General features: G+C 32.9%; 2 protein-coding genes across 8 annotated transcripts in view; one reads left to right on the top strand and one right to left on the bottom strand.

The window, feature by feature from the left end:
• Positions 1 to 3,524, top strand: part of MTMR7 (myotubularin related protein 7) — a 91,710-nt gene extending 88,186 nt beyond the window's left edge. The window contains exon 14 of the mRNA XM_081269195.1: positions 975 to 3,524. Coding sequence (XP_081125321.1) covers positions 975 to 1,340 — 366 coding nt within the window. The 3' untranslated portion in view covers positions 1,341 to 3,524. The remainder of the gene's footprint in view (positions 1 to 974) is intronic.
• The window catches only part of VPS37A (VPS37A subunit of ESCRT-I), a 74,104-nt gene that overhangs the window by 31,205 nt on the left and 19,308 nt on the right, over positions 1 to 23,591 (bottom strand). For 3 of the 7 annotated variants that reach the window (XM_081269200.1, XM_081269201.1, XM_081269199.1), the window contains exons 5-12: positions 15,504 to 15,729; positions 13,882 to 13,952; positions 12,903 to 13,030; positions 12,761 to 12,819; positions 12,616 to 12,684; positions 8,845 to 8,988; positions 7,860 to 7,940; positions 2,695 to 6,070 (exon numbers count right to left, since the gene is read on the bottom strand). In XM_081269200.1, coding sequence (XP_081125326.1) covers positions 7,860 to 7,940; positions 8,845 to 8,988; positions 12,616 to 12,684; positions 12,761 to 12,819; positions 12,903 to 13,030; positions 13,882 to 13,952; positions 15,504 to 15,729 — 778 coding nt within the window. In that variant the 3' untranslated portion in view covers positions 2,695 to 6,070. Of the gene's footprint in view, positions 1 to 2,694; positions 6,071 to 7,859; positions 7,941 to 8,844; positions 8,989 to 12,615; positions 12,685 to 12,760; positions 12,820 to 12,902; positions 13,031 to 13,881; positions 13,953 to 15,503; positions 15,730 to 23,591 lie in introns of those variants that run through there. The other 4 variants (XR_014019127.1, XR_014019128.1, XM_081269198.1 and 1 more) reach the window with 3 other exon arrangements.

Below are 23,591 nucleotides of genomic sequence, written 5' to 3'. Positions count from 1 at the left end.
TCCCTGAAGCTCACCTGCATGACTCCACCCCCATCCCTCTTAAATTTGACTCTTCCAAATCCCTACATGAACACAGCCTTGGTTAAACACTTCAAGTTCTCCACAGCTGGATCTAGATTTATTTCTGTTCCTTATATTGCCCAACACAGTGCTTTTTCACTAATACCTCATATGAGTGGTTTTGAAGGAATATGAGATACTCGATCTTGTAATACCTCCCCTGCTGACATTACAGGATATAATCTGGTAAAATATATTTTGAATAGCCCAAATGTCCATAACCCAATGAATGGAGACACAAAATGTGGCATATTCATGTCATGGAATGTAAATAAAATCCTGATACATGCTATCATATGGATGCTCCTTGAGAACAGAAGCTAAGTGAAAGAAGCCAGACGCAAAAGGGCATGTAGTGTATTATCCATTGATATGAAATATCCAAACTAGGCAAATCTGGAGATAGAAAGCTATCTAGCAGTTGCCACAGGATGTAGAATGGGTGCTGACTGCTAATGAGTATGATTGGTTGGAGTTTTTTTTTTTTTTTTTTTGAGGTAGGGGAGGGGTGATGAAAATGATGTAGAATTAAGTAGGGATGGTTGTAAAACCTTGTAAATTTACTAAAAGCCACTGAATTGCATACATTGAGGGTGAATTTTATATGGGAACCAAACAGGCATAGAAAAGAGGGAGACTACTGATTACCAGGTACGTTATCTGTGTTATACTGTTTCCATTTATAGAAAACCTGTCACGCTAGTTATTATCATCCTCACATTAGAGATGAAGAAAGCAAGCCTCACAGAATTCATTTTGTTCAGGCCAAAAAGCCTAGGTTTGAACCTTCATCCATTCGAGTCCCATATTCTTAACATTATACCCAGCTGGAAGGCAAACTAAAGGGATGCATGTATAAAAGGAGAAGGTAAATTATTTATAATTTTTCCCTGAAATTATTATTTCTTCTTCAGAGGCTGGAAAAAATTCAGAAGGTCCAGTTAAATCACACTACAGTGAAGAGTAACAAGCAAAGTGAACCCAGCAAACATTCAGGGTTTTCTACCACAGACAACAGCACAGCCAACACTCCCCAGGATTACAGTGGAAATGTGAAATCATTTCCATCCAGAAGCCCTTCACAGGGTGATGAAGATTCTGCTCTGATTCTAACCCAAGACAATCTGAAAAGCTCAGATCCAGACCTGTCAGTGAACAGTGATCAAGAGTCTGGGGTGGAGGATTTAAGTTGTCGGTCTCCAAGTGGTGGTGAGCGTGCACCAAGCGAAGACAGTGGTAAGGACCGGGATTCTGATGAAGCTGTGTTTCTCACTGCCTGAAATTTCCCTTTGGAGTTCCAAAGTGAAGGATACACAAGAAACACTTCCAAAAACAAGGGCATGGTGCAATTCTGAATAAAAATAACTTAGGAAATGGGACATGTCATCGAGAATTATAAAATGTAGCTATGAAAATGGAAAAAATGACCAACTCTTAGTGTATTTAGATGTTTAAGAACAAGAAGTAGCCACTTCTTTCATCAATATAAGGAAAATTATTCATCATTTTGAAACTCATTCTAGACTATGAAAACTGTATTCACTGCAAAACAATTACTTCTACCATCACTTGAGGTTACCAGTATAAATCTTCCTTGTCATAGCATGCATCTCCTCACAAAGCCCCCTGACCCTCTTCCCTTACACCTACCTGTTATGATCTTGAATGTCTCTTATTTCACTTCCAAATGCACAGTTTGTGTTTTCTACCTTCTGACACTATTACCATTATTTCTAAAAATAGGGCACGTTGATGAGATATAAGGAGCTTTGAAATTGTTTAAACTTATCTTTCAGGTATAATAATCACTTTAACTTTTCCTTAGATAATATATTTTGAATTGTTAATAATAATTTTGTTGCCCTTTCTGGAATCTCTTCTGTTTCTCATCATTAAAAAAAAATAATAAAACTTATAACTTACTTTTTCTCTAAGATGGGTCTAATACCTAATAAAATAGAAGCAACATTCACTCTCTGGCTCTTACATATGAATTCAGATCATATTTGCTTTCTTAATAACAACCTTTTGTTACTGTTCCAGAGACTAGACTACAAGGATTGTTTGAGCCAACTATCAACCAGTTTGATTCCCGAAGTTTAACACTGTAAAAGTTAGTAGGGTAAAATATCAACAAGAGCAAATCCCAGCTAAGAACTAGAGAATTTGGCTGTCATGCCTATTAACCAGGGGGGAATGAGTTACAGCATCTATCATTCTAGAAATTATGTGACTGGTGAATCTAGTTTAATTAACATTAGTAACATCTGATGAACAATGACTGCTAAATATTCTGAAAATTTTTTGTTTTGGTAAAAGGCACATGTGAAACAGAACCACTCTCCTATCTTATTGCTGAAACATAGGACTTTACTAGGTAACCTGAACTTTTGATTTGAAGGAACCTACTAGAGAAAAGTGATCATGTTTGAATAGAAAGAAAGAGTATTCACAATGTATGGCTTTGAAATATTAGTACATTCTAGAATGTAGAAGGATTAATTTTATCACTTATATCAACATTTTAAATATGTGAATTTTTATTGGAGAATATATTACATTTTGCTAAAATGGGAGCAAGGAAAAGAAAAAAGGCAAGTGATATTGCTAAAATCTCTATGAAAGATTTGGGGCATAGTAATATACATAAATCAAATTATACAGTATAATTGTTAATTGTATGCATATTTAAAAATAGGAGTTATTTTAATATACTAAAGACATGTAATATAAAATGCTCTTTTAATGTTAAAAAAAAGCAAGTACAATTGTTTTAGAATACAAAATCTGAGTATTTTCTGCTGAGTAGTTCCCAAATTGAATACAAGGAAAGGTCATTCATTTTCTATAATAAAAATATATATATATAACAGAGAATACCCTGCTAAGAAATACTTAGGATATAGGGTCAATGGCTTTTACATTTTTATAATGTATATAACTCACTTCATACCATTCTTGTAGTTGTCTACTTCTAGAAACTTTGTTGCCTAAAACTGAGGATATGACTTTAATTTCTTCCAGTTGGTAGTGTAAAGCTAAAAAAAAGCAATACTTTAAAAAAGAAAAGAAACAGTATCTATGCCAAAAAGGACTATGCATTTACTTGGGAAAGCAAATATTCTATTTGATATATTAAATTTTAATTTTATAATGTGACATGTTCCATCAGAGCCATAAACTTTTTAGTTCCCTCAATCTTTTTACAAAACATTATGTTCATTTAGTCTATGTTTTATAAACTAACACTGAACTCTATATAAAAGTTTATATTTATTGCTTATTAAACATTTATTGTGCTTTTACAGAGCCTTTAAAGAACACTGTCAATCCAACAAGACTAAATTCTCTTAACAGTACATTTTTATTTTAAATCAAACTGCAATCAAGAAGTGTTTTATTATTTAGGGCAGTGGTTTAAAGTGAAAGGAATAAACCGATATGCAACTGACATAGGCCTGTTACTTCCTAATTAGTAATAGCGCTCAAGTGATTTGTTATTCAGTGATATTAAGGTAAATTTGATATGAAGTAGATAAGAATCTTAATCATGATTAAGCAAACCAATAATTGAACTATTTTATAGAATAAAGGAAGTTAAGGAAAACAAAGGAGAAATATTTATTCAAGAGTACATAAATCTGAGCTGTCTTTCAATATAATCATATATAGATTATGATTAAACCTTATTTGTCCAATGACCTCTATCCCAATAAAAATTCTCTAGTCTGTTTATTCCTAGAAATTTCTTTCAACTTTAAAATTGTTATCTTTAGTAGTATATATCTCATTGATTTACAATTTTCTTCTCTTTTGAGATATTAACCTTTAAAGCTTTATCCATAACAAACCTCTGTCCTAGATAGTCTATTGAAACTCCTAAGTTTTCCTCTACAATTTTGATTTCCATCTAGTCTTCTATTACATAGTAAAATCAGAATATTTACCTTGGCATGTATGTCTATAATCATTTTTTACAAAGAAATATAGCCAAAACATTAGAAAAAAAATCATTTAAATTTATTGCAGTCACGGAACACAAATTCACACAGGCATAAAATCTTTCCATCCTAAAAGACATACATAATCTATATCTGAACTAAATTGCCAATTTGTATAATACAGATAATTGTGATCAAAATTCTCTAATCACTGGGTTGTTAAGAGGTTATCTAATAAACTAATTTAAAGGAAATTATGTATTTTTTATACATGTATATATATTTGGGTAGAACAGGAGGTAGATAAGCACTTCAATAACTAAACCATGTTTGAGTTATCTTTATATGGTATTTCCGTAATGCATTATTTTTAGTGTGAATGGTCTTTTAGAAGGTCTCTGGTCTGCTGACCTCTTGTTCTAGAATATATCTAGTTTCCAGGAAAGCTACCTGATTTGTTTGTAAAAGATTGGGAATGCAAAGTCTTCCAGTGACTGCAATAATTGTTGGGAATATTAATCTCTGATGGCCAATGCTATCACACTGGATATTGTCACAGACAATAAGGAAAGTTCTGAATGCCCAAAAGACTATCACAAATTTGACATACTTTTACTTCATTATTTCATCCACAAATCAGGAATAATTTTACCTTTTTCTGAGCATTTTGAATATTAAATAGCATGCCCGCCCTTAGCACAGTGCCGGCAAGACAATTAATAAAAGCCATTTTTTGCATACAACATTGTACCTTTTTAGTCCATGTGAATATTTGTGTTCTACAAACATAGACTAAGTATATTTTTCAATTCTAAGAAAATTAAGTCTTTCCCCTAAACCTCCATTGCTAAAGACATGTATAGAAGGAGAGAAGAATGAAGACAAAGATAATCTGTATTGTATGCAAATGCTGAAATGATAATTATAAGGGGATGAAATTTAAGCAAAAATATGCACTAGGTTGTTTCGTGATTTAGATACTAGTTTATTGAGCCTCAGATAGAGTTCAAAATTTTCTCCCTTTAGAATCACTTAGGGCTACTTATGAAATATGTTCATTTGGTGACATGGCATAGAAGCAAATTACTGAACACATTACAAATGAAGAGGAAATTCATTAAAATTTTGGATTGCTTAAAAACTAAATAGTACTTTTACTAGTTACTATAAAACTTTTCTCAGGAAAATCGAATTCACATAAAAATGAGAAAAATTCATTGTTTTTTTTTTTGTGTCTAGATTATTTTTATTAACAAAAAGATTGTTTTTAACATTAGGAATTTAGAAAGCATACCCATCTAACCACAAACCCATCAGATACTTATTTTGTAAGAATTAGCCTGAAAGTTTGTTTTGGACTGGTTTAAACGAAACCAGTCATTTTCTTAAGTAAAATATTTATTTAACTGTCTTGCAACTTAAATGTATCTTTAGTTTTAAAAGTAAAACAATATATGAAGAGCGGGTTTACTCTTTTTTGATTTATTGTAGGTATTAAAAGTTACTTACTTGAGATGGCACATTGGCAGATCTGGTGTTTCCTGACACTATGAATATTTAAAAACAAATTGCCCTTGAAAAGTTTTATCATCCAGAAAGAAAGAAAGAAAAAAAAGGTGACTTTCCACAGTTGAAAATTTCTTGAAAAAAGGTTGAGAGGAAAATAATCTAAAAAACACACCACTCTTGATAAAGAACTGAGGCAGCTTTGAATTAAAACTACAAATTAAAATTAGTTTTATAAAGTACTGAAAAGTAGCTGAAATTACATGCATAGGCATTTAATCAATAATAAGAGGAATAGCAGCAGAACTTAAATATATGATAGTTTATCAACAATAAATAAACATTTTTAGTGCAAATAGTGCAGAAAATTTTCTCAAAGCAAAAATCATAGCAAGTATTTTGATCTATACAAAATCAGTCTCAGTTCTGTATACAATCTATATAGTATATCTGTGAATTCAGCCCCTATGATGAAATGCCAATTTGCAAATCATAAATATAAAACAATGTGCTTAAGTTTTATGTCTCATTTTTCTCTTGGCAGTTCATGTTTTCGGGAAAATCTGGAAAGAAAAGAAAATTTTAAAAATCTAAGATTTAATTTGAGGTGATAAATTTTCATCTCTTTATATTCTCTTCCAACTAAAATTTACCTATAACTTGATTATAAGGGAACAGGGATAAGGAAAAAAAAATTAATATGTTCATTTAAATTAGCAATTACTCAGTGTCTACTTCTCAAGCTGTGGGGAATGCAACTTGGTATCAAAAATCAGCCCTGCAGACAGGGAATTTACAATATGATTATAAAATAAGATATAAAACAATTCCCCTCAGACTTGGCATAAGTACTGTACAAGGAGGCAGATGTATTTGAACAGGAGATAAGTCACTTCCTTCCTTTGTATTATATATTATACATCTTACTATATAAATAAGCATATAACCATTAGAAATCAGTTGGCTATTTCTTCAGTATGATATTGGCTTAAATAAAACATGAATCCCATTCCCTTTTTTAGGGAACTTACTGTTCTCCTTAGAGTCCACTCCTGTAGCCTGGTTTATTGGGCAGAGGACCACATGACACTAATCTACAGGCCAAGCTGATTAGGCCAGGATGGGTATCTCACACATCTCTTCCCTGGGAATTTGTGTTAGTGCTCCAGAGATTCTTGCTAGTCTTGAATGGCTGCTTGAACTGCAGATTTGATATAATCAGGATTTGGGAAGCAATAGATGAGGAGCAAATTGAAAGAGAAGAAAGTGCTAGGGATATAGCTTAGTGGTGGAGTGCATGCTAAGCATGCAAAGTCCGTGGGTTTCATCCCAGCACCCCCCAAAAACCAAAAAACGAACAAATAACAACAGATGCAACAAGTGGCTCTAGCATGAAAGCAGGAAGGAGCTATTTTAGTTGAGTGGTTCCTAGTGTTTTCAAACTCGGGTGACTGAGCTGTAATTTCTTCACTTCAGCTCTATAGTGTATCCCTGCATTATCCAACTACATAGGTTTTTACTTAACCTTGTTAGGGTGAGATTTGCTTACTCAACCAAATCATTCTTACAACAAAATTGATGGAGAAGAAAAGGGAAAGAATGTTATCAGTTAAGAACATGAACAAAGACAGGGTGGTAGAAGGAAGAATATGACATACAAAACAAAGAGAAAATGGCAAATTAAATTGGATGAGTTGAAATATATGCCAGATTATAGAAACAGTTAAACCAGAGAGAAATCTGACATTATAGGTTCATTACAGGTTCTGGAGCAGAGAAATTTTATGACAAAAGTGGTACTTTAGGAAAATCATCCTGTTAGTGCTGTATAGGAAGGAAAATCTTAAGTCAGGGGGATTAACTAGAAAAGCACTTGAATAATCTTGTAGACTACCAAACTACATCCCAATTTCTTTCTTTCTTTTTTTTTTTTTTTAATTTTGAGCCAGGGTCTCACTAAGTTGCTGAGACTTGCTTTGAACCTGTGATTTTTCTGCCTCAAACTCCTGAGTCACTAGATTACATTTTAAAGGAAGAAATGATATGACTATTTCATAATATGTCAACCAAGTGACATGGCACACTCTATACTCTAGTTGAGAGAAAGAAATCAACTCTTAACTTCTAATTCTACATGAGGAGCTATCTGGTGTTGAAAAAACATTTCATCTAAGCCAATATCATACTGCAGAAATATCCAAAAGATTTCTAGTGACTACATGCTTAATTATATAATATATTTCATATGTAATACAAAACATTCTATATGTTACATAGCACAAAAGAACAGTCACTGTTAAAAACATTTACTTCTCCAAGAGCCTTGAGACTCCAACCTGAAATACAATTTACCTATAGTGGAGCATGAAATTGGCTGTGCATTGCTATCACCTGTTGAAGTTTCTCTTCCTTGGCTCTTCTACAGTGGCAAATCTAGAAGATAAATTATTGAAAATATCAGTTACATCTCCAAAAATGTGCCGATTATTTCTTACATTATGATGTAATTCCTTTATCCAACGGACACTAACTATTTCAAGTTTTAAATGTTTAAAACAGTTAATTCCTCTGAATTTAAGAATCCAAAAACCATTTAATAGAAGATAGCTTTTGCTGGCATATTCCAGAATGTAATATAAACCTTGATCCTTTACATCAATTCTCTTTAATTTAAAATAACTGTGTCTTAAAAATATGGAGATAAGTCCTGCTGTTAATCAATCTGCCTCACCTGCCTTAACACAATATATATATGCAAATATACACACATATTGTACACGCACACACACACAAATCTCATGTCTTACAATTACCAATTAAAAATTTAAAAATATGATGCTTAGAGAAACTGCAAACATTTAGGACCCTACTAAAGGACAAGAAACTATAATGCAGACTTTTTCAGGTTTTCTTTAAATACAATGGAAATATCAAATAAAAAACTGTTTGAAAATGTCAATATTTTTAAATTTGTTTTTTAATTTCTATATATCATCTCATTAAACAACGTGTGCAAATAGTTGTAATTGAGGAGTACACTATAACTGTTAATTAGAACAAGGCTGAATTACCAGCTTCTATAGAATGGTACAAAACTATTATGTCTCAAACAGAATAGTTATTTGATTTACCTGCTTGTGTACTCAGAACAAGCAAGTTTAATAAGTGATAGTGAGAATGGGGTGTTGCTATCCTTCTCAGTAGAAGCTCTTCAGATTCCTCTCATAGCACTCAAATCCCCAGCTCAGTAATGTGCTGAAGTTTTTTTACTCATGGGTGTAGTTAAGTAATTTGATATTATGTTGTCACTCATCCTCAATGGAAGAGTATTACATACTGTTCTCTTTTCCATGAAGCTACTGAGAAAATCGTCTATTTCAGTTTTTCCCTCCAAGAAATCTTCAGCGATATTATCAGATTCTTCTTCAGCTTCGTGTGCAGCTACTTTCAATCTTGCCTGCAGGGCACTTGCACTACAGCTCTGGGGGAAAAATTTTAAAAAATTCCTTTGAAGGAAAGAAATGAGGTAAAGGTATGAAGAAGAATTTACTAAATGCCTTACTTAGTAGCCTCATTTTGAAAAAATCTCCTCTATAATGTCTCACCCAGGTCCTTAGCTTTTGGTTATAAAGTAGATACCTAACTAGAAAAACCAATCCATTGGCTGCAAATTATTAAATAAGAAACTAGGCAAATCATTGTACTTTCCTGGGGATTTTGGGATTAAATGCATATGGAAAGCACCCTCTAATATGACCCCCTCAAGAACCTCTGTCTCCTAGTATTCCTGCTCTTGTTTAATCCTTTGTTCTGGAGAGTAGGCTAGACCTAGTGACTCACTTCTAAGTAATAAAATATGGCAAAGGTGATAGGATTAAATTTAACCAAAGAGGTGGAAGACTTGTACAGAGAAAACCAACTGTTGGAAGAAATTAAAAGCATAAGTAAGTGGAAAGATATTCTATGTTTATGGGTTGAAAGATTTAATATGATTAAGATAAAATACTAACCAAAGTGATCTACAGAAGCAATGCAATTGCTGTTAAAATGTCATTGGCATTTTTTTGAGAAATAGAAAGGCCCATCCTAAAATTTATATGGAATCTCATGAGATCCAAATGACAAAAATAATTTTGAAGAAGAACAAAGTTGGACAATTTATATTCTGATTTAAAAAGTTACTACAAAGTCACATTAATCAAAATAGTGTGGTACTGGCATAAAAACATATAAAGCAATGGAATAGAAGAGAGAGCCAAGACATAAATCCTCATGTGTATGATCAAATTATTTTGACAAGGGTGCCAAATCTATTCAATAGGAAAAGGACATTTTTTTTTCCCAAACAAATGATGCTAGAAAAACTGGAAATCCAATGCAAAAGAATAAAGTTGGAATCTTATACAAAAAATAACTCAAAATAGATCAAAGACCTAAATGTAGGAAGTATGTTTAACAGCCACCTTAGTATGTACGGAGTACCTCACATACAGGAATATCCAGTAATGCAACATTATTATCACCCTTGCTAAAACTGATTATTCAAATGCTTCCACTTACTTATTCACTAAATATTTATTGAGTATCTGTTATGTACTAAACATTAGAGCAAGTATTAGGTAACATAATAAAACAGGAGAGGTTTCGTACTCTTGTACTCAATTGTGTAATCATGTAATTTACAAACGTTGAAGTGTAAAGCAGGCATCATCTCCAGAGAATCTTGAGTGAATACATCTAGTGAAAAGCCTTGAAATCAAAGTATTTATTTTGCATGTGAATTTTTTTTTTTTTTAACTTTAAGTTTTTCAAGAATCACTTCCAGTAATTCCTGTATAAACTTTCAGGGACTAAAATAACAGTTAAAGCAGAATCTTTATTGGGTATTTATATTTCTTCTCTTGTGAGTAACTTGTTTTTTCCTTCACTTTTCATCAACCACTGCCATTAATATATGTGACATATATGTGACAAATATTTGTTATCTTTCTTATTTCACTTTTGATATTATAATTTTTGAAATTAAAAAACTTTAATTTATACATAGTGAAATTAATTATAATTTTCCTTCATGCTTCTTCCTCTTTTATAATGCTCAGCAAAGTTTTTCTCACTGTAATCTTAATAAAACTCCTAGAGAGCTAGTTGACTGTGGTTTCCACAGAAAGTTTTTCTACAATATCTTTCTGTATCCTATATGATATAGTGACCTTACTTTCTATAAATGGGTACTAATTGGACAACCAAGTATATCATTTATTGAATCCTCAATTTTTTCCAATGAATCACATATATGAGTCCATTTCTGAACTGTATGAAACTATTTTTCTACAAAACTAGTATACCATTTTAAATCATGAGTTTTTACAGTGTATTTTGATAGTGGAAAAGGGCACTCTTTTCCATTATTACCTTTTCATTTAAGCTTTTCCTACTTTTACCTGTTTAGTTTCTCAGATGAACTTTTAGATAAAATCCATTAAGATTAAAAAAAATACTTGTGGCAATTTGGTTGCAACTAATATATACGTATGTATTTTAATTTTTTTGGTTGTAGGTAGACACAATACTTTTATATATTTATTCGTTTATTTTAATGTGGTACTGAGGATAAAACCCAGTGCCTCACATATGTGAAGCAAGAACTCCATCACTGAGCTACGACCCCAGACTATAAGTTTATAAATTATTCTGGGAAGAATGAAGTGTTTATAACATGGTAATATTCATTCCATGAATATTGTGTTGCTCTAAATATAGTCTTAGAAAATAGCTCAAGAGTTCTTTCATGTCATTAAGTAAAGTTTACTAACTCATTTCATCAGGCTCACTTCTAAATATTTTGTATATTTTGTTGCTACTGTAAATGAGCTATTTTTTCCTCTGTTTCATTTTGGAACCTTCCTAGGCTGGGGATGTAGCTTTGGAGTACTAATTGTTGGAACATAAGATGAAAAATTTCTCTTCTCTCTAGGATTACTGATTGTTTATTTTTTGGTAAACAATTATTTCACCTCTTATTTTCTATTGCACCTTTTATTTCCCTTGTCTGATTGCAGTGATCAGAACCTCCAAAGCAATATTATACAGCAGGTGACAATGGGGCATTATTCTCTTATTCCCAATATTAATGAGATTCTGGAAATGTTTAGTCACTAAATGTAATGTTTACAGTTGATTTCTAATATTTTTTTATCAAATAAAAATTAATTTATATTCTTAGTTTACTAAGAGTTTGTATAAGGAATGATGTTGACTACTATTAAAAGCTTCTTTAATATCTACTAAATTCCAATATGTATCTAAGACTATTTCAGTTGATTTTCACACACTTTATGAGACAGAAGATTGCTTAGGTTTGACTCTGAACCCTAAAACTTTCTATAAAATGGAAAACAGAGAAAAGTAACAATACCTGTCTTGTAGGATTTGGGGTAATAATGGGCCAATGTATATAAAAATCCTGGTGCAGTGCAAGACATACATTAATCACTCAATTTTAGCTACTATTCTTATTTTTTTTCTAAATGATAATCCCATCATCTGAAATTCATTATAAATCAGATTCTCCTTTATTTTTGCTCTTATTTTATTTCTAATTTATGTGTTATTACATTGGCTTAATCTTTCAGAATTTGATTTTGAAGGAAATACAATACTAATAATAATGATGACTTATTGGTAGACAATATAGATTATTTCCTCCATTCTATTTTTAAAGATTTATTTTTTCACAGATATAGGCTGAATTTTATAAAATGCTTTCATATATTATATTTTTCAATTTGATAACTTTTCATAAGCTTATTTCTGAGTCTGAAGTTAAAGATTTTATTTTATTGTTAAGTTTTATTACAACTATTACACTAGTTTTATAACTTACCCAGAAGTTATTTGTGGGGCTTTTCATATTTTCCTGTTTTAGAACCAAACATACTCTTGTGTGAACACAAATGATTTATTATAGTATCTAATAACAGAGCTGCTCATGTATATTTAAAGGTATCAGGCTTTCTACGGACAGACATCTAACAAAAGGTAGCTGACAGAAGGTGGCCTATGCACATCAGGATGAAAAGTTCTCATAGGAAAAGAACTAGACTCTTACCTCACTAAGTTCATGCTGCCTTTGCATCTTCTTTTCAAAAGTAGATTTCATTTGTGTAAGTAATTCATACTAAAAGAGAAAATAAAATTCTGTTTAATTCTATTTTTAAATTATATAAATTTCTTCAAAATGATCACTAACTCACCTTATCTAAAACAATTTGCCTTTTGGCTTCCAAGCTAGGTTCCAAAAGGAGATTTTTTTCTGTAAGATAAATTCTCTGGTTATTTCCAGATAAAGATCACACTTTTCTCCGGAAATAAGAAGTTAAATAAGGGAAGACATACTTGCTAATTCCTCGATACTTTTTACTAAGTCATCCTTGTCTGCAATAATTTGTTTCAATTGAGGCAAAGTCAGGAACTGTTCTAGTAATACTTCCTCTTGTTCATTCATATCTGTGAGTTGTGATAAACTAGAATACAAAAGAAAGAAATATGTTGTTAATGAAATCAGTCATATAGTATTTCTCCATGATGATAAATATTTTCAGTTTTATTTGGTTGATAAGATTTTAAATAATTTTCATATGTACACATAAAAAGGCCAAATATAAGCTTAAGAGGAAAATAAAATGTTAACCATAATGGAAAGTAGAAATGGGAGATTCTATAGGACAACCAACCAAGTTCTTCAAAAAATATATAATAGTATATGTATAAAATATGTATGTATTTATGTCTATGTATATGTGTGTATATGTAAATCTATTAGTGTATGTGTAGGTGTAAGCATGTGAGTATATATGTGTATGTATAAAGGTAGAGATAAATGGTTCATTAAAGGATATTTAAGAAAGCTAGCATTTAAATATAATAGTTGAACATTTTTCTGAATCCTAATTCAAATAAACTAGCAACAAAAAAATTTAATAAATAAAATGTTGAAGAAAGAAGATAACATTAAAGAATTATCATTAAGGAGCAATGAAAGAATAGGCCAAGATATATTATGAAATAATCAGATATAAATATATTCAGAAATAACTTTCAAAGAATGCAAAAAAATATTTTTCATATGAAAAATATTTGTTACCTTAATAACTTATATTTCACTCTTAGCATTTAGAAAAATTCCTGGGGGTAGACTACTCACTCAATAAATGCAACCTTTAATACCTAAAACTGATTTTAAAATTCTCCCCCTAATATAATCACAATATAGGAATAGTGAAGATTTTTTAAAAACTTTTTATTTAATATGAATATGAAATGATAATCTGGTTTATATTTACAAATAAAATATATCCCAACTTAAGTTTTTTACCTTAATTCTGAGAGTTCTGGAAATGTATCAGGAACATCTGGCATCTTATAACCAAAACCATTCTGGCTTATCTAAAGAAGAATTTAAAGGGTGTTACATTTCAGCCATCTTTTGATTATTCCCTTTAACATACATAGTAATTTTTAATCTACTAAGTCCCATAATTATTCTCATGATCACATCTTCATCTTCTTATTTCACGTGGCCCTTATGCTCCCCTTGTATTTTTTTCCCCCCAATATAACTTTACATATAAGCTTACTTCTTATTTTTTTGTTGATTAGGTCCTTTGGTGAGAGCCTGTGTTAGCTTTCTTTCATGGGCAAATGTATGGGTATAAATTGGAGTATCTGTGACAGGTATGGGAAATATCAGTGGATTTCATGGATATAAATGAATGTATTTCTCTTAAATGAAAGACAGTAAGTATAGAAAAACTTAAGCTGTCAGTCTGAATAGTTATGTATCTGGGTTACATAGGACAACAAGGTAGTTGCAGAGCACAGTATCCACTGTTTGAATATATATAAAATTTTTTATGCTTGAAGACCTTTGAAAAGTTCTCTTATACTTTTGTCAATACTCATTGCAGTTTGTTTATTAACACAATGATGAAAAGTTTGGAAAAACAAAGTCCACTTGGGTTTCTACTCTAAATGATTACAAACTTTGAAATTAGTAATTTTTAATATAATAAGGTTTTACAATGTTTAAGTATTACTATGAGTGATATTCACTAAGGGTTAAAAGGGAAATTTTTCAAATCCCTTTGAATATTTTATGTACCAAGTATTGGTCTCTCCTTCTGTAACATCACATGTGGCAAGTAACCAGCCTCAGAACATAGTTTTTAAACCAATGGGATGCTTGAAGCCCTTAGTATGTTATAGAAGCTCCTCTTCAATCTGACACCTGATTTACCTACATGATCAGTCCTTGTGCCTTTCTCTACACCCAAAACAACAACCAGAGAGATCTATTACAGGCGGCTTTACAAAAACACCATCTGAGGTATACTACAAAGCCTTTGTCAAAGTTATTGCCTATCACAGAATGTCTTCTAGAGCCTCTTGTTATCCTGGCAAATTCATAACCACCTTTCAAAATCTGGCCTCAAAGCTGAGCTTGGTGGTGTGTGCCTGTAATCCCAGCTACTAAGGAGGCTGATCATAAGTCTTGAGGCCAGTATGGGCTATCTAGCAAGATCCTGTCTAAAAAGCAAGCATGAATGCATTCCTTCTTTTATCTGAATAATTTTTACTGAGCAATTGCTATATGTATCAGGCTTGGTTTCAGGCACTAGAGATAAAAATGGTAAAAAAACAGAACTACAGTTTTTGTAAAGGCATCCCTACTAGTTCTATCTTGGTCTCTGGGAGTAATGGCCATTTTTTCAACTGTTGTCTCAACCATAACACTAGCATGTCTTGAGAAGTTCCTTATTTGAAATTATTTGATCATTTGTTGCTTACCTCTTTGAGTTTGTTATTTAAGTTGGAAATGTTATTTAATCTTTTTATATTTTGTGCCTAATTTAGTAGCTGGCACATAATAAACAATAAATGTCTGCTGACTGAATGCAATATTTCATGGGTACAAACTAGGCTACTAAAGATACCAACCGGAGCTGAAGTGTCCGTTGTGGGAACAGGTAATGGCAGACTTGAAAGGACACCAAATGAAGGAGCAGCAGGCTTGGCTGTGGTATAACTTGTTGTTGAAGAAGAAACAGTGTCAGCAACAGACAACGAAGTGATATTCCTGTTAGCTTCTTGTGGAGGATATGGAGGAAGAAATGGAAAGCCCTGAGAAGCATAAGGAGGCATCCCGCCTGGGTTACTGTACAGGCTAAAGAGAAAAAGAGAATGAGAATTAGATCACATTTAGGTGTGAAGTATAGAAAATTATGACTAAATTGTTCTAAACAATAATTATTCATTTCTATTGATAGAACTCTGTTTTTGGTAATACTTGTTATAATTATATGACTGATATAATTGTAATTGATAAACTATAAAGCCTCCAAAAAGAGAACTGCAGTCCTCTTTGAAAAAAAAGATGACTACTATAGAAAGCATACAATTAAAATGGTTAGAGTAAAAGTTAATAGGCCATTTTTGAGTTTCAGCATTCCACTGATATCATTTTTTCATAGAGAGAATAGAGAATAACATTTAACCCAGGAACATTATTCAAGGAGATGCTTCTTAGTAACTTTCACTGTACTTGGAAAAATCTAACTGAAAGGTAAGACTGCTTTTCTAAAAAATTTGAAAGAAAAAGTAAATATGTACATAAGCTGCAAAAATGTTAAATTGTGGCACAGCATTATGTACTTGGGATTTAATTAGAGAATAATGAAGTCAGTATTTTTTTTGTAAGATAAACCTAAACATTATACATTTAATATATTATCCCTTAGAAAAGTTCACAAAGCATCAAATTATTAAAAAAAAAAGGGGGGGGGGAATTCAGGCATCAAGTCAGACTGAGAATCAGGTAAATGCCAATATTTGAATTAATAGAGTAAGTTTATATTAGTTATATGTAAAAGGTAAAGGATTTACCATATGTTTAAAACAATATTAACCACTAAAATGTTTCAGTTTGAACTGAAACATGTTTCAAATCACATCAAGCTTAAACACTTTCTGTTGGAATACTATTACTTCATTTCATGATATAAATTAACTTGAGTTGAAATGTTGTTGGAAGAAAACATTGTTACAGATTTTGAAGTGTTTACTAGTGAACCAAATTTTATATATAGAAAAAGGAGGGTAAAAAGATAATAGCCTTTCCATACAGCAAAATTAATTATAAAACTTTGATAATTAAAAAAATGTATAGGTCAGTGCTTATGAATAGATAGGAGATTGATGGAATAAATATAAAATGCAGAAAAAACCTAAACACATTTGGGAATTAGGTTGTAATAAAGATCAAATTTCATGTAAGCAAAAAATAGAAAGGTCAGTAATTAGTATTGGAATGTTTGGAAAAAATTAAATTCAAGTCAGATTCTCATATTTACAATATTATAAAAACTTAATGGATTAAGGATTAATTTTTTTTTAAAGTCTTAAAAAATCAGAGTGTGGCTATATGCAGTGGAACATGCCTGAAATCATAGAAGCTTGGGATGCTGAGGCTGGAGGATCGAAAGTTCAAAGCCAGCCTCAGCAACTTAGGTCCTAAGCAACTAGTGAGACCCTGTCTCAAAAAAATAATTAAAAAAAAGGACTGAGGATGTGGCTAAGTGCTTCTAAATTCAATCCCTGGTACCAAAAAACAAAACAAAACAGAACACAACTGTAATCCCAGTGATTTGGGAAACTGAGGCAGGAGGATAGCAAATTTGAGGCCAGCTACAGCAAATTAGTGAGACCTTTAGCAACTCAGTAAGACCCTGTCTTAAAATTAAAAAAGGACTACAGATGAGGGATGTAGCTGAGTGGTAAAGTACTCCTGGGTTAAATCCTCAGTACCAACACAAAAGAAAAAAAAATCTTAAAAGAACTGGAAGAAATCATTGGGAAATTTTAACTTTAAGCTGGAAAAAGACTTTCTGTGATATAAAATTCAGTAGTCATAAGAGAAAATAATGATGAATTCTACATATTCATAAAGTATCTACATGGTAAGCCCTTTATAAGACAAACAGGGCTGGGATTTAGCTCTGTGATAGAGGGCCTGCTTAGTATGCCTAAGGCCTGGAGTTCAATCCCCAGTACCATAAAACAAACAAAATAAATAAAGGTGAAAACATCTGAAACAAATATCACACATAGAAGATAATTTCTCTAATATAAAAATAATTCCTACAAATTGATAAAGGACTAACAATCCAATGGCAAAGTGAAGAATAAAAAAGTACTGGTTACAGAAAAGAGAAACATCTCTAAAGCATAGGAAAAACATTCACCTTCACTGTTATAACATAGGTACAACTAAAATTATATTAACATAGCATGTTCTGCCTAAATAGCTAAAGATTCATTTTGATAACATACTGTGTTAGAAAAGAACACAGGGAAATAAGCATTGTATATAGAAAAAACTGCTACAACTGCTTTGGAGGGCAATTTTGCAGTGTTTGTCAAAGTTACAACAGTGTATATGACTTCTAGAATTTATTCAACAAATATACTCATGTTTGGGAAAAATATTTGCTGTGGCACTGAGGGCAACAAAGCAGTGTGATCCTGTATTAGAGAAGGTTGAAAACAACAAACATCTCAATCAAAAGGACTTTTGTTAATGAATTACAGTATATCCATAATACTTTGTGGATATAATACTTTAGAAAATAGGACAAATACTTTGTGGGCATAAAATAATAATTGGAAAGAGCCTTATTTACTAATATGAAAACACTTCAAATCATATTATTTAGTGAAAATAAAGCAAGGAAATAGTAAGCTATCATTTGGGTAAAAAGGATGGGGGAAGAGAACAAAATACTACATTCATATTTCCTTGTGTATGCATAAAATGCCTTAAGAAACACAAACACATACATACACACACACACACACACACACACACACACACACACACACACCTCTGGATGCCAAAGAGGAAAAAAAATTTAAATTGCAAGAGAATAAGAAGTGGCAGACAGACTTTCCACTTTATACTTCCTAGACTTTTTGAATTTCAAGTTAAGGGAATATATGATCTATTCAAAAAACTCAGTTAATTTCATTTTGCTACACATGGATTTCCAGTTTTCCCAGCACCATTTGTTGAATAGGCTATCTTTTCTCTAATGTATGTTTTTGGTGCCTTTGTCTATAGTAAAAGATAACTGTATTTATGTTGTTTGTATCTGTGTCTTCTATTTTGTACCATTGGTCTACATGTCTATTTTTGTGCCAATACCATACTGTTTTTTGTACTATTGCTCTGTAGTATAGCTTAATGTCTGGTATTATAATGCCTCCTGCTTCATTCTTCTTGCTAAGGATTGTTTTGGCTATTCTGGGTCTCTTAATTTTCCAAATGAATTTCATGATTGCTTTTTCTAGTTCTGTGAAGAATGTCATTAGGATTTTAATAGGAATTGCATTAAATGTGTACCATATTTTTGGTACTATGGCCACTTTGACAATTTTAATTCTGCCTATCCAAGAGCACAGGAGATCGTTCCATTTTCTAAGGTCTTTTTCAATTTCTTTCTTTAGTGATCTGTAGTTTCCACTCAAAGTGGATGAAAGACTTAGGCACTAGAACAGAGATCCTGCGTCTAATAGAAGAAAAAGTAGGCCCAAATCTTCATCATGTCAGCTTACTGACTTCCTTAACAAGACTCTTAAAGTGCAAGAAATAAAAATTAAGAATCAATAAATGGGATAAATTCAAACTAAAAAGCTTCTTCTCAGCAAAGGAAACAATATCATGGGAGAAAATCTTTACCACACACACCTCAGATACAGCACTAATCTCCAGGATGTATAAAGAACTCAAAAACAAAACAAAACCTCGTAACACCCAAAAACAAATAACCCAGTCAATAAATGGGCTAAGACTAAGGAACTGAACAGACACTTCACAAAAGAAATAGTCGATCAACAAACATGAAAAAATGTTCATCATTGTGGGAGGCTGACTAGCATGTGACTGTGTCTGTCTCCCCTTCTGATTGGTGCGGCATTGTTGGTCAACCCAGATGATAGCCCCAATCTTTAGGGTGCAAGCAACTGTGTCTTCGTGCATGGGCATGCCTTCCTACATCTCCATGAGTGGAGCTATGCTCACCTGTTCCTTTGTGATATTACCCCTTTGCCCTGTTTGGGATAGAATGTTCCATGGAAACACCTTTTGTGTGTCCCCTTCTCTTACACTGCCCTTGGGTGTGGCCTACCCAGATGTCAGTCAACCTGCTGACAGCAGACATCATGAAGCTAGACAGCCCCTTGAAACCTGACCCCTTGCCTCATTTGAATAGCTTCTCCTTAATAAAAGGGGTAAGCAAGTGCTCTCTCACTCTCTTTCTGTGGACCCTTAAGGTCAGAGAAGCCATCACAGCACCCCCAAATAAAAAGGTATTTCTGTCATTTGTGTGGTTATTTTGCGCAGCCCAATTAGCCCAATTCCCCTGGAGTGACCCCTGAGTGTTTTAGTTGCATGCAACCCGGCACATCATCTACAGCAATTAGAGAAATGCAAATCAAAACTACTCTGAGATTCTATCTCACTCCAGTCAGAATGGCAATTATCAAGAACACAAGCAAAAATAAATGCTGAAAAGGATGTGGGGACAAAGGTACACTTACACATTGCTGGTGGGACTGCAAATTGGTATAAACACTATGGAAAGCAGTATGGAGACTCCTCAGGAAACTTGGAATGGAAGCAGCAGCAATTTGACCCAGCTATGCCACTCCTCAGTTTATACCCAAAGGACTTAGCATACTATAGTGATGCCGTCACATCAATGTTTATAACAGCTCAACTCACAATAACTAAACTATTTGATACTATGGCTGTCCCTTTTAGACCAACTTAGATGCCCTTCAACAGATGAACAGATAAAGAAAATGTGGTACATACACACCATGAAATATTACTCAGCCTTAAAGAAAAATGGATTGGGCTGGGAATGTGGCTCAGGCGGTAGCGCGCTCGTCTGGCATGCGTGCGGCCCGGGTTCGATCCTCAGCACCACATACCAACAAAGATGTTGTGTCCGCCGAGAACTAAGAAATAAATATTTTTTAAAAATCTCTCTCTCTCTCTCACTCTCTCTTTAAAAAAAAAAGAAAAGAAAAATAAATTATGGCATTTGCAAGTAAATGGATGGAACTAGAAAATATCATGCTAAGTGAAATAAGCAAGTCCCCAAAACCCAAAGGCCAAATGTTTTCTCTGATAAACAGATGCTAATCCATAATGGGGGGTGGCGGGAGGGAAGAATGAAGGAACTCTGGGTTGTGCAGAGGGGAGGGAGAGGAGGGGAGTGGAAGGATGGTGGAATGAGACAGACATTATTACCCTCTATGCATATATGATTACACTACTGGTATGACTGCACCACGTACAGCCAAAGGAATGACAAATTGTGCTCCATTGGTGTACAATTGTCAAAATGTATTCTACTGTCATGTATAAGTAATTAGAACAAATTAAAAATTTTAAAAAGCTAAGTTAAAAAGTTTTCTAATATGATTGTTTATTTCAAAGGATAGCTCAGCTTTATTTTAAAACTTTTATCTAGGGTAAGTATATGATAACAAGTTATTTAACTTGTTTATATGACCAATATAGAGAATATTTACTATCATTGAATTAAGGTATCAATAATTCTGAATCAATCTGCTGTATTTTGAACTCTAGCAGATAGAAACCCATAAAATAATCTACAAAATACATTAAACTTGACGTGTAATAATGTGCAATGTATCACAGAACTTATTTTAAATGTAGCAAGTGAACATGTTGGCCTGTATTTTCAAAAAAGCTGAGTGATCTCATAATCAACCTTACCAGTAAATAACACAGGAAATACAGTTTTTGAATATGGCATATCCAGATCTTTATCCAAAAATAAAGACTCAGGATTCTAGGATGTAGATAATAGGAAGCCAAAAGGTGCAAGAGAGAAGGCTGAGGTACCAAATGAACTGGATAACCTGATTAAGATTTGCAGGCAGTGTCAAAGATGCTGACTTCTGAATAAGAAAAAGTTCTTAGAAATTAAGTAGAAGGACTCAGAAATATTAAGACAATGAAATATCAAGAAAGAGGAATTATACTATAAACATATAGAATAAGAAAATTAGATACTTCTAAGAGTTGTAATATAAGTCTTAAAAGAAGTTTCATAAATAAAGGACTGGGGTGTATGTAGCTCAGTGGTAGAGCACTTGCCTAGCATGAGCAAGGCCCTGCATTTCATTCCCAGCACACTTAAAATAAAAAAAAAAAAAAAAAAAGGAAAACCAAATATAGACCTTTTTTGCAGAAGAGTAGTTTTTTTCAGCCTGCTTCTTACCTATAGAAGTTTACAGATCCAAGGCTTCTTTTCATTTGACACTATCTCTGTCCCTTTTAGACCAAGATGATATAATTCTTTTAAAATATTTTTGATTTTCTTATGAATCCATTTTTCATTTATTTCCTCAGACAAAAGCAACACCCACAAGGCATGATAAGCTACTGAGCTTCTAGCAAGGCTGCTGAGAAACATTGTCATTGAGATTTTTAGAAGGCCTTGAAGGCCTTTTTTTCTTACTGGGTAGTTCTCTGAGGCAGCACCTTGGTTCTTTCCGAGGTGTTAGCAAAGAGTTTTCTACAATACTTTGGGTTTGAATTTTGCTTTTTTATAACATTTCTTATTTGAGAATCTAAGGAAAGCTGGGAATTAGGTACATATTTATTTTCAATTCAGGAAGTTTTTTCTTTAACTCTCTCCTGACTCATTTTACTACAGCCAGCTAGAAGTTGAGTGGCACTTTAACATTGCCTAGAAATTTCCTTAGCTGGATCATCTAATTCACTAGGTACATTTTCTGTTTTCCATATTATCATAAACAACAGTGCTGACTAACCTTTCACTAATACAGAGCTTCCCTCCACTATTCCTGTTAACAAGTCTCTTTGAGGCCCTTCATTCATTCATACTTTCCTGTGACTATTTCCAGTTTTCACATCTGCTTGGTCACAGAGCCTCTCCCATAATCTCCATATGTGTATGTGTCACAGCAGCATTTTACTTCCAGGTACCAAAATCCTTTCTGGTAACTAAGGCTGCATGACAGATTACCCACAAAGAGAACATTTATTCTGTTTACTAATCCGCAGTCTGGGCAGAATTCATTGGAGAAGCTCATGTATGCTGTACACATCATCAGCTTGCTCTCAACAGAAGCTTTACCTGGGAATACCTAGATGGGGCTTCTGTATGTAGCTTGGTCTTCCTTATAGTATGAAGGGTGAACTCCCCAAGACACAGCTATGAGAAGGCATACTGCCTTTTTTTGACTTTGCTGATAAAGTCATTCAGTGTCACATCCCCTACATTCTATTTGTTGAGGAAATCTCTAAGTCCTGGCCAGATTCAAGGGGAGGGAAATGGACTTATCTTCTTGATGGGGAAGTGGCAAGTCTCTGAAAGAGCATGTGGGACCAGAAGTATCAATATGGCCATTTTTAGAAATTAGAATTTATGTTCCAGCCAAAGAAGTTTGGAAGATAAATTTTGAGACTTAAAAAAGTCTGTAAATGTCTTTAACATTCTCACTACTTCATAGTTGGTAAAGTTCAAGTTCTACATTGGTGTGCTTTTTCACTTAGAATTTTGAAGACACTGCTCTGTGGTCTATAAACCTCTTACTAGGGTATGTAGCTCAGGGGTAGAGGTAGGCAAGGACTCTACAACTGAGCTACATCTATAGCCCAAGATCTAATATTTAAACAAAAAGGAAGAATGACTCAGAAAGCAAAACCAAGAATCCAGAATTATTCTGTGAAAAAATCATTCTCATGAAGTTAGGCTAAGTCCTAACTAAAGAAATGTGCCCAGATGGATTTCACAATTGCTATGGACCAGCAACTTCTATGGTTCCTATTTTCTCCTTTTTTGAGTGGAATGGTTTATAATGGTTATCCTAGGCTTGTTCTACCATTATATGATGGGTATGTCAGGGGCAGCAACCTTGTCATTTTAATTCACTTGTCTTCAGAATAAGAATAATTATGGTACTGGA

The sequence above is a fragment of the Spermophilus citellus genome (genome assembly GCF_964194105.1).
Source record: "Spermophilus citellus genome assembly, chromosome: 16".
In the NCBI taxonomy this organism is placed as follows: domain Eukaryota; kingdom Metazoa; phylum Chordata; class Mammalia; order Rodentia; family Sciuridae; genus Spermophilus; species Spermophilus citellus.
The sequence above is the reverse complement of the archived record's forward strand: the minus strand, read 5'-3'. Positions and strand labels throughout refer to the sequence as shown.